The sequence below is a fragment of the Hyaena hyaena genome, unplaced genomic scaffold (assembly GCF_003009895.1).
Source record: "Hyaena hyaena isolate Hyena2069 unplaced genomic scaffold, ASM300989v1 scaffold_490, whole genome shotgun sequence".
Lineage (NCBI taxonomy): Eukaryota > Metazoa > Chordata > Mammalia > Carnivora > Hyaenidae > Hyaena > Hyaena hyaena.
In genome coordinates, this window is record NW_024081123.1 from 1,278,222 (window position 1) to 1,290,448 (window position 12,227).

The window sequence follows — 12,227 nt, forward strand, 5'->3', positions numbered from 1 at the left end:
GGTAACTGATTGTCTATCAGCTAAGCGAAGATAGAACACATCCAACAGAACGAATGCTTCAGAAAGCTTCGTGTTTCTAAGTGAAGGTGGTCAACAAAGTCAAAACCCAACCCCAGTATTTGGTTGAAAAAAAAAAAAAAGTATCAAAGAACAGGACTGTTTTCTTTATTTTCAGAATACTGTCTATGAAGTTTAACTTGCTTTCCTGACTCTGGAAACAGCATTTAACCTTCCTTTCCCCTCACTACTCCCTTCAGCTCTGTTTGGCTGGGAGGGAACTGAGCACAATGTAAATGACTAGTAGTTTGTGAAAAATGGACAAGGAAGTCTTCTCCCTAAATAGCCACATGTTAAGAGTAATGCATGAGAATTTGTTCAAAGTACAAAGCTCATTACTACACCACTGGAAAACAAGGTTACACGTGTTTGCTTAGAGGACAATTCAAATGCTACATACAACTGGCAGCACTTTATATATATTACCGATGGTCTGATTTCTTTCTCCTGTGACATTATCTTCCTTTGTCACTTCCTAGGGATTAAAAGATTACAAGAAACCAAACAAACACCAAGTGTTTATGAAACAGCATAGTGTAGGGGTGGGGGACTGTGGTATGCTGTTTCCTGGAAAGTCTTCATTTCTTGGAACTCTCTACTTCCATGGAAGATATGACATTCTTTACACTCTTTCACTAACTGGACCAAAGAGATCATTTAAGAAAAGTAAATGGAACACTTACTATGACATCTTTTGCGTAGCCATCTTTTTTGGGGGAAAATCAATTTTATAGCCATGTGTGCAACTTGCAAATACAATAGCAGTGGATCTGGAGTTGAGACCATATACTTCCCTTGTCTGTAGTTTAAAATGTACCATCATATGCCGGTGTGTGAAAATCTTTGGTTTCAAAGATCATGCTTCTTAGAATTGTGGACGGTCACCAAAGAGGTGCCGGGATATGAGGCGGGGTAAGGATCCTTTTACCTCTTTGTTGACAGTGATTCAGAAAGTACATAGATACTATACGTGAGCTTGGTCTAAAATTGGACTCACCTGTACTATGAGTTTTCTTCTCTAAAAAGCCGACTTCAGGATAATGTCAGCAATCGAAATAAAGGAGTTTTGTAACCATGCTTCCTTGAACTTTGCGACTTTGCCTTCACTGCATGCCCTCTGCCCTGTATTTTACATTGCTTCCCACACTCCCTCTCCCAGATAACAAAATCATTCCAGCCTTAAGAAATCTTATTTATAAAGAGGCTTTTATACAGAGTTCATAACCCTGTCACATACCCATCAGGATATTTTCAGCTAAACAGAAATTAAAGTTTATAATGACAAAACAGCAATAAATGAACCTCTATGTGATTAACTACGCAAGGGCAGATGTGATTTACAGTCAAAATCCTGATTCTTAGATGCATACTTTCCCCCCCTAGTTTTATACTCTGATGATAAGGACCTAACATAGACCTGGGTTTGAAATGACCTCCAATCTCCAAGCCTCGGGCAAGGGAGGCAAGGAGGGCAAGTGGTTCTGAAAAGAATACTTGTTTAAATTCTAGGGTGTTTCTATGGACTCAGGAGAAGGAATATGCCATTGGGGCAGAGAATAAAGCCCTTTTCTGAGCAAAGAGTATAATATATGATAGATATATTTAAATAGTATATAACCTTCACATTAATGTGATTTTGTGCAAATGGTACCCAAGAGTGCAGATTTGAAATAAGAGCTACTGCACAGAATATTATAATTACTTTATTAACAGTCTAATCATTGAGACTTTCAATGGACACAGGAGGAAAACATTTCTTGGCATAGAAGCTTTCATTTAAAAGCAAATAACCTACACGAACCAGAGGTAATTAGTTTCAAAATTACGAAAACACAATAATAATTTAGCCCTTATTTCAATTATCAAATGGGAACGTAGGTATGCCTTGCTTATAAGGTCTCCTCAAAAAGTCATAATTAAAATTAATTAAATGTCAAATGTCCTGGGAGACCTCATTAATTAGTGGAACCCTGAGTGAATCTTTTTGTAGAGCAATTACTTTGAAAAGTAAATAGTCACTTCTAGAGTAATCTCTTTAGTACCTAAGCCAGAATATTCTTTTAGATTTATTTAAGAAAATCTGTCTTTTAATGGCTTTTCTAATGTTAACATTTGACACAGGAAAAATTCCCAAAGACAAAATAAAATAAAAATCTGGAGTAAAATCTGTTCTCATAGTCACTTTTCTTAATTTATAAACGAACATCTTTTTATAGTTTTTTTCCTAACTTTGGTAGTCATGTGAGGTCCCAAATTCTGTAGGGTAGACACTTCCAGGTGGTGACACCTGGTTACACCATGACCTAGCCTCGTCATGCTGAGGAACAGAATTAGTCAAGGCAACTTCTCAGCCTTAATATTTCTATACAGGTTTGCCTGGGAATTCCACCGTCTTGACATGTGTTTGCAGCCTTAGAGCCACATGTGGCTTTTCCACAGATACCCTAGAGTTCTTCAAAGCCCTCAATTGCCTCATTAAAGGACTACATGTTATTGGGGTCCAGGATGCTTTGATGAGGACAAATCTGGTTCCACAGCTGGGGAACTATAACATAACACCTAGCTTATCAAGTGGATATGTTAGTAGTCAGATGAAAAGAATATTTTGTTTTAAATTTTGTTGTTGTTGTTGTTCATTTATTCTTGAGAGAAGAGAGACAGAGAGAGGGAAACACAACTCGAAGCAGTCCCCAAGCTCTGAGCTGTCAGCACAGAATTCGACACAGGGCTCACACTTACCAACTGTGAGCTCATGACCTGGGCTGAAGTTGGACACTTAAACGACTGAGCCACAAGGAGCCCCTGTTGTTTTTAAACCCAGTAAGTTTTTTTTGCAATACCTCAGGGACCCAGCAAAATGAAACTATCACACATGCTTCTGGAATGTGGGGGCAATGGTGCCCGCTTGCGTATTGGGTTGGCTGTGGAGGGAGATGTGCCTGTTTCCGTCAGCCTCCCTGACCCTGAGAGGGTAGACCGTACCCTCATTAAGAAAGGACTGAGGGAAAAAAAAACATCCACAAAATCATTTTCTGTCTGACTCTAAACTGGAATCTATCCCATATTAAGTTATGGCTATTATTTATTAAATGCTTACCAAGTGCTAGGGCAAAGTGCCAAGTACTTTGTGTGGTATGATAATGCAATGAAGAAGCTGTTATTCTCCCCACAGGAACTGACTCAGGGAGGTTAAGTATTTTGCTAAAGCTACGAAGCTACTATGTGGTAGAGTGAGGAGGATTCCAATCTATGGCTCTTAACGTGGTGTTATGTGCCTCTAATTATCTATCACATAAGTGTAGCAGGTCACTTCTCTCCCTGCTTCTAGTTAAATTCCACCAAGAGAGGGAAATGAAGCCTCTGGGAATGCTTAGCATTTCTTCCCATTTACCTACCAATTGTTCAGCCAGTATGAGCCAGATTCAGATACCCCCAACTCACTTCTGTATATCTCAGTCTATTTTTTTTTCAAGCATCTATAGACTAGGTCCAATCAAACGTGGCATTAAATTCACCCTGCAAGTCTTACTTTTCCCAAACACCAACAACACAGTGTGCTCCATTACAGGAGCTTTATTTGTGATGGACTTTGAGCCTTATGAAATGAATATATGCTGCCAATCCATCTTATAACAAATCCTTCCATTTAGTTTCTCAGGGGCTATGGGGCTTCATGCTACACCATGGTTATCACATTCTTCATCAATATGGCAGTAATAGTTGGTTTAAGCCAGTGGCTCACAACCTAAAGTTCCTTTGATGATTTTCTTCTCATGACCCTCAGGAATTGCTGTAATGTCAATGACCAAGTAAGAGTGAATATACCTTTTTGTCTGTTACTAGATATGACGGAGGATCTTCATCCCTGGGTTCTGGAGTCCCCAGGTTGGACACTGCTGCATGAATCACTTTAGAAGAGTTGTGATCCTACAGTTTTGATAATGATCTGTAATTCAGTGTGTAGACCAGAACAGCCTGGGACTTGCACATTCTATTTATAGAACGTCATGCAATATAAAGTCTTTCCATTATTGCTTTCCAAAATGGCATCTTAAAAATTGTTTATTTTTAAAAGAGAAAGAGAATGTGGGGTGCCTGAGTGGCTCAGCTGATTAAGCATCTGACTCCAGATTTTGGCTGAAGTCATGATCTCATGGTTTGTGGAGTTTGAACCCTGTATCGGGCTCTGTGCTGGCAGTGCAGAGCCTGCTTGGGATTCTCTCTCTCATTCCCTCTCTCTGCTCCTCCCCAGCTCACACACACACACACACTCTCTCTCAAAGAAATAAACTTAAAAAAAAAGTATCTCCTTATTTAAAAAGGGGGGGTGGTGGGTAGAGAGAGCGAGAATGTGAGTGGGAAAAGGGCAGAGACAGAGGGAGACAAAGAATTCCACAGGTTCTGTGCTGTCCTATGCGGGGCTTGAACCCACCAACCATGAGATCATAACCTGGAATGAAATCTAGTCAGACACTCAACCAACTGAGCCAGCAAGGCACCTCCAAAATGGCATCTTCTAAAGAGGAAAAAATAAAAAGACAGTTCTTTAAGACTGTCACTTGTTGAGTGCATCCAGGTAAATAGTTTGGACCTATCAACCAGTACCCAAAGAATTAAGATGACGGAGAGAGGCCCACGATGTTATGAAGTAGACGGTGTGTTCAGAATAAATGCAGTAAGCAAAAGGATAATCCATTTAAGAAGGACTGTCAGGTCATTCTGATTTGAGGGCACTTTGCAGTTAAAACAGCGAAATGTCACGATTCAGTGATCTGGCTGGGCTCCTTCAGTCTGGGCTTACCTGCACCAACTCTGAGGAGTACACCTGGCTGCATCCCTTCTCTGCCTGGATCTGTGCTTACTTGTTCTCGGGGTATTCCTATTAGGACGGGAATAGCCACTTATAGTCTGGAGAAACAACTGGAAGAGCTTTGCTTTCAAAAAAACTGTATTAAACAATCTTTACAAAGACACACGGTGACTACAGCCTAATTCTAAATAGCCACATCAAATACAGTCTAATAGGGATAAACCGATTACTCCTCCACCGAGGATTTTTGATCTGGCCCCACCACCTCGTTTTCCACTTTAAGGTACAGGCGGGGAAGTGCTGAGAAACGTAACCCAATGACTCCGGAACTGCAGCACGATGCATGGAACACAGTAAGTGTCATTGTGGAAGGGGAAAGATTCATTCTCACATTTACAGAAAGAAACAAACACCTTTGAAATTTGCTGGGGAGAGAGCGCAGGTCCATGTTGTAACTTAGGACACCAAGGCAGGAAGTGCAGGAGGAAGAGAAGAGTGAGAAGAAAATGAATAGGCTGATACACACTGCAATGGAGCCATTGTGCCTCTGTGTCTTCACAGGACTGGGTCATGGACTGTGGCAAACGGAGTTCACTCACTGATCACCAGCTTTGCTTCCCTGCTTCCCTTTCAGCACAGGGTGGCTCAGTTGGTTAAGCGTCCGACTTCGGCTCAGGTCATGATCTCGAGGTTTGTGTGTTCCAACCCCACATCGGGCTCTGTGCTGACAGCTCGGAGCCTGAAGCCTGCTTTGGATTCTGTGTCTCCCTCTCTCTGTCCCTCCCCGACTTGCACTCTGTCTCTGTCTCTCAAAAATACACATTAAAAAAAAAAAAAAAAAAGACACACTTTCTTTGACTCCATTCCATTGCTCCAGCACCTTCTATCCCTAAAGACCTGGTGAGAATTGTCACCTTCCCAGATGATGTCTCACTTGAAAGTGGCCTCACTTGAAAGCTTATTACCATCTTTAATTATTAGGCGGGACAGCTGTTAAGATTCAAGTTATGTTTTCCTCCCAGGACTCACTCCAGTACAACTTTCCAAAAAAGTTTTATTTAATTCTGCGGGAGCACTTGCATTTATGCCCCATTAAAGTTCCCTTTTGAAAATTACAAGCTGAAGCCACATCTAACAATTAGGATGTTTTTGGATCCCACATACTTCCTAAAAATGGAAAACTCATTTCATGGTCACAGAGCCAATAGAAAAATATGACTTCATTTGAAATGCCTAATTTTTTTCAAGTAAATTAAGTGATTTCAGGTGTTTAAAAATTTTTTTTAAAAAGATTATAGCATTCTATAAACACCGGACATGCTCTGAGAAGATTCTCTTGTAAGAAATCACACTGGAGACTGGAGACCAAAATCTCTTCTTCTCCTGTGAGGTTTGCTCTTACTTTCAAATTTAACTCTCACATTTTTAGTACCAAGGTCAAGATAGAGCCTCTTAATATTTATGTTCTTACTCATCATTCAATTATGCCACAGAACAAACAAGTGGCGCTAGGTTCCTATTTCTAGAGTTAGTTACATAATGACTTTGGGTGTGACCACCATGGATGAGTCAATCAATCAGTCAACAAACATGAGCCCCCCCATGTGCCAAGTTGTATGAGGACAGCTGGTGTGGTCACAGCCCTACTGAAGATCGGGGTTCCAAGCTTCCAGTAACATCAAATAAAGAGCTGAGTCGAGACATACTGAAAACAGCTCACTTTGTGGAAGGAGCATCTCCTTTACCTGTTTCCTTGGGGGGAGGGGGAGAAGTGGGGGGCAATATCCTTGGACATGAGTAAAAATGCCAAGGACTCTAACTTCACCAAGACTTCCCCCAAATCTTCCATGGTCCCTACTGGGTACAGGGATCTCTGGGCTTATGTGTTAAAGTCTGTGGAAGATCCTGCAAGGAGTAAGGGCAAGTCCAGATCTGCAGTCTTTGGGGGGTTATATCCTAGAGCAGATAGCCAGAGGGGGGGGTCCTGTCTCAGGAAACTGCAGCAATGAGGGCTCTGCATGGACAGCTAAGTGTGAAGGTGGGTACAAAGTGCCGCCCGATGTTCAGGGCTCTCCATGACCTGCCTCCAGCCTTTTCAGCCATCACTGCCTTTCATATGTCCTAGTCACCCTGTTCCATTGGCTCAACAGAACTTCCTTTTCCCACACCTGCACCTGTCCCCGCTTCCACACCTTTGCTCATGCTATTCTGTCTGGAATGCCTTTCTTATTTCTCTGCTCTTCCAATTCATGTCTATTCTCCCAGCTCATTTAAAATGTCATCATCTCCATGAAGCTTCTCTCACGCATCACCCCACTAGAAGTTTCTTTCACCTCTGGATTCCCACACATTGTCTGTATATATTTCTTCTATCGTTTACCATATTGTAATCTGTATGACAGTCATCTCATTTCATCTGTTAACTTCCCTATAAAACCCAAAGATACCAGAGTCCAGAGTCTTATTGATGGTTCTATTTCTCACATCCCACCCAGTGTTTCCAGGGTTCTGAAACTGGGTTCTGCAAAGCTGCAGGGTTCCACAGAGGTGTCCTGAGACCACCAGGCGGAGCAGAGAGAAGAGGGAAACACGGAGACCCCGGCCCCTCAATGTGCTTCGGTCAGATGAGGTCTGATTTTAATTCTTCTATTTATTGTGATTTGTGTAAGTTTTTTTTTTTTTTTTTTTTTTTTTAAGGATTCTGCTAGAGGCAGAAAAAATGAAAAACACTGCAGCAGACAGTGTCAAATAAGTGAAGAGAACTATACCCTATGTCTCTAATGCTTTCTTGATTCAGAGATATAATTCCAGTGATTAAAAAGGAGGAGCAAAGGTTCGGAGTGCCCATCAACCAAAGGATACAGTCACAACAGAGGGGCTTTTCTCCTGTCCCATACTGATCTTTTTACATTAAGATTTGATAGAAGCCCCCAGAGCACTGAATGAGTTATGTTTGAGGTATTAAAACAGAACTGCTCTGGCTCCTGGTTCTGCTCTGGTGTGAGTGTGTATGCATGTACACGGGCACACCTACTGTGCTCTGGTCTCAGTGTAACTTCAGGGATACAGGAAAGGGTTACATATCATGCTGATGTCTCTTAATTCCTCTCCTCCCAGCCCCCAAATAAATCCACTCTTCCTTTAGTCTGTACCACTATAACTGGCACTAAATACCCACTCTGTTGCTCAGGCTAAAGTTCTAGAAGTCTTCCTTGATTTGTCTTTCCTTCATTACCCACATTCAATTTATCAGTAAGTGCAGTCAGGTCTAACTCTAAACATGTTCTGAAGCAGCTCATTTCTCCCTGCTACCAATGGCTGTGGTTCAGAGCCTCATCATTTCCTACCTCCTCCATTACTATAACGCCTCTTCTCTGGTCTCCGCGGTCTGCCCTCTCCTCCCTATTATCCATTCTCCAGGTAGCAGCAAAAGTCAAGCTTAAACCTCTCTCATTTACAAGCTCTCAAGGTTTGTCATCAAACATAAGAGTACAACTCTAACTCCTCACTGGTAAAAATAATCTAGCAAGCATGTCTATACCACTCCAAATTAAGCAAATTTGCTCCTCTGGATAATTTCCCATCAGGGAGTTTTCCTTTTGTTAGGAAAGAAGATGCATTAGTAGGTGCCTGAACAGAGAGATGGAAAGGTGCCGTCACTCAAACACAGAAGGGACTTACGGCTTCAGATTTGGGAGGCACTGGAGGCGGAGGTAGGGCGATCTCTGAAGACTTCACTGCCGCTCCCAGAGCTCCGGGGGCAGGAAGAGGAGAGGCTGCACACTTGGACCGGACAGAGCCTCTAGGCTGATCACATCTGCTCTTCTCGCTCAGGGAACGAGTGAGAGGCTGCTGGCCGGGCTTGCCGTCCTCTAGCCAGAGCTCTTCGTAAGGAAGTTCTGATTTTCCCGGGATGCCTGCTGATTCCTCACCGGCTTCCGGGAAAAGGTAGTCGCTCCCACTATCACCCAGCTCCTGGTAGGGCAGGATGTCATGAGGAAAGGGGGCCCACTCTCCCCCCAGGTCCCTGCAGCCATGAAGGTTCACCTCACTGTTGCCATGGAGATTGTTGCCATACACACAGACGGAGAGCCGGTGGAAGGACTGGGTGAGCTCATCGCGAGCGTAGCTAAGTGAATTGGGCACGTGGTTGTGGCCAGAGCACCGGCCCTTCTTGGGGCTCTTGCAGTCCTCATTCCAGTCAGTTTTCACGTCTCGGACAGCCCGGGAATACTCATCGATGTCGAACTGTTCTTGGCAGATACCCAGCCAGTGATGGACCAGGGTTTCGGGCCACACTTCTCCCTTTACCAAGTGTTCTGGGAGGCTAAACTTGGGGACAGTCAAGTGCAAAGGGAAGTGCATGGGGAGGATCTTGTTGTTCCGCAGCACACAGCAAACCACCACTGTCTTGGTCTGGATGTTCACAAACTTGTAGCGATGCCCCTCGCGGATGAAGTGGAGGTCATAGGGGTTCCTGGGGGGAGGGCTGGGCACAGTCACATTCACGGGGAGCCTGGTTTTCTCCACAATGTTGCGGATGGTGTGTTCGCCCTCCTGCATCTGAAGTTCCAGGGGACTCCGGGTGCTAAATCTGCCCTTGCACTGGAATGGAAGGCTAATGCTTTCATTGGTCCGGTGATTCATGCAAATGAGGCACGGCATTTTGCCTTTTCCCAGCTTGCTGATGGAATTGAGTTTCCCAATCTTTTTGAAGATTGTGTTGAGTCGTGACTTTTCTTTGAAAGTCTTCGCATACAAGATTTCTGCCTGCCCCATTAGAGTGAGTTCATCCCCAGTACAGAGGGTGATGTTATAAACTTCGGTGTCCTCATTGCACTCACCCGAAGCAACCTACAATAGGGTAAATCAAATATTAGGTTAGTTTCCTTCAGTCCAGTCCCACAAAGAAGTAGACAGCTTGCCATTAAGACACACAAGCACACATACAGAGGAAAACGCTATCCTAACATTCCTTTTATAAAACTTATATGGCTAACTGTAACAAGAAGATACTCGTTCAGCCTTTTAAAAACACACTCTGTTGGGGCACCTGGGTGGCTCAGTCAGTTAAGCATCTGACTTCGGCTCAGGTCATGATCTTGTGGTTTGTGAGTTCAAGCCCTACATCGGGCTCTGTGCTGACAGCTCAGAGCCTGGAGCCTGCTTCGGATTTGGAGTCTTTACCTGTCTCTCTGCCCCTCCCCCACTCACACTCTGTCTCTCTCTCTCTCTCAAAAATATACATTAGAGAAAAATTAAAAAAACACACTTTGTTCTGAAGAAAAAAGCAATTTGCTCATTAATAAAAATTTGAGAAACATGGAGAAAAGACACAAAAAGAAAATAACACCCATGGGCCTGGTTCAGAGATAGGCATGGTTAATGGTTTGATAAACATCCTTCCAGTTTGTCCATGTAGAATAGCCTATCATATGAATAATTATTTTAGGACATTAATCTCATCATTCTATCTTTTCCAGTTATAAAAAATGCTTCCATGAACACCACTGTAAGAAAATTCCTTATTTTTTAGTATTCAAATTTTATGAAATTAGAATTAGGACAGAGGATGTAAAAATGTCTTATTTCTCCCTGTTCTTGAATTTTATTCTATTCACGTTCATTGGAAGAAATATTAGACAATACAGATGTAAAAATGAACAAATTTTAGTCTTACCACTAAAGAAAATCTATGTTAACAATTTTACATAAACAGAAAGAGAAAAAAAGAAATGAGATGTGTCACCTATCTTGTAGATTTGTAAACACATACACACACTTTTCTTGTTTCATTTCTCACTGTATTCATTTTCTTGTGTACTGATCTTCTGTATTTGATTATCTGGGGATATGCCTTAATTTTTGAGTAGTTCCTTATTGTTAGATGAGTTTTCCCAATGTTTAGCAATTATAAATAGTACTGCAATGGATTTATTATTTTTTTTTACAGTTCAACATTTTCCTTAGGTTAACAGCCCAGAAGTTGAATTGCATGGGTGAAGCTATATCTACACTGAAGAGGTCTAGTATGTACTTACTATTGTGCTCCATCAATGTTATGCTTATTTATACTTCTTTCACTATATGAAATTATCTGTCTCTCCATACCCAGGCTAAAGAAGTTGAATATTTACCAATATTAAAGGTAAAGCATGCATCCTGCATTTATTTATTCACATTTTATTTTCATTTGATTTATTTGACTATTAGGATAGTGAATATGTTTTGGTATTTATTTATCTGGCTATTTAGATATCTCTTACTTTGTGAATGTCTATTTGTGTCCTTCACACATTTTTCTAATGGAATGCTCATCTTGTCGATTACTTTTCATGTAATGTGAATGTCCTTTATGCTATATATTTATCAATTTGTTGTTTGGATTTCAACTTTATAACTTCTTTAAGTGCTAGAGGTTTCTCTTCCTATGTAGAAAACATTTTCAAAATTTTCCTTTGTAATTTCATTCTTGGGCAGTATGCTTCTACTAGTTAATAAAAATCATTGGTTCTGGCCTATTTTTCCAGGTGAACTTCACAATCATTTTGTCGATGGTTTGCATTGGTAATTTTATTGGAAGTGAATCTACCTGCTGTTTTGGCAAGGAGTGATGTCATCATCATATTTCTAATAGGCACATGATAATTGTCATCATTTATTGAGATCTTTTATTTCCCTAATTAAGTTTGCCTTTGTTATAGATCCCTGAACATTGCTGTTCATTTGTACTTGTTGCATATGATTTGATGTTATCCCCCTCTGTCCAGTAACCTCACTGTAACCATTTTTCCCAGTTGATAATCTTGAGATTCTTAGGTGATTAAATCTTATGTAACCAATACAAAATTTATCTTCATCTTTTCAGTTTTCATCCCTTCTCCCTGACAGTGTGGTGGTGAGAGTGTTGTTCCATAATTTAATGTGATCATCAGTATTTTAATATCAAAAATGGGAAATTCGATGGTTTGAGATGGATTTTTTAAATCATATTAGTAATGTGTCTTACCAATTCTAGTTGTAATGTTCTAGTTCTAAATGTTTCTACAAAGAAATTAAATTTTTTTAAATGTTTTATTTATTATTGAGAGACAGAGAGAGAGTATGAGCATGGGAAGGGTAGAGAGAGGGGGACACACAGAATCTGAAGCAAGGTCCAAGCTCTGAGCTGTCAGCCCCGACGTGGGGCTCAAACTCACAAACCATGAGATCCTGACCTGAGCTGAAGTCAGATGCTTTACCAACTGAGCAACCCAGGTGCCCCAAGAAATTTTTTTAATGTTTATTTATTTTGAGAGATAGGGGAGAAGGGGGAAAGAGAGAGAGAGAGGGAGAGGGAGAGGGAGAGGGAGAGGGAGAG

At 41.4% G+C, this 12,227-nt stretch overlaps 1 protein-coding gene across 2 annotated transcripts in view; it reads right to left on the reverse strand.

Annotated features, from left to right (window-relative positions):
* GAREM1 (GRB2 associated regulator of MAPK1 subtype 1) overlaps positions 1 to 12,227 on the reverse strand; it is a 193,774-nt gene that overhangs the window by 9,846 nt on the left and 171,701 nt on the right. For both annotated transcript variants that reach the window (XM_039254434.1, XM_039254433.1), the window contains exon 4: positions 8,549 to 9,721. In XM_039254434.1, the coding sequence (XP_039110365.1) occupies positions 8,549 to 9,721 (1,173 nt within the window). The remainder of the gene's footprint in view (positions 1 to 8,548; positions 9,722 to 12,227) is intronic.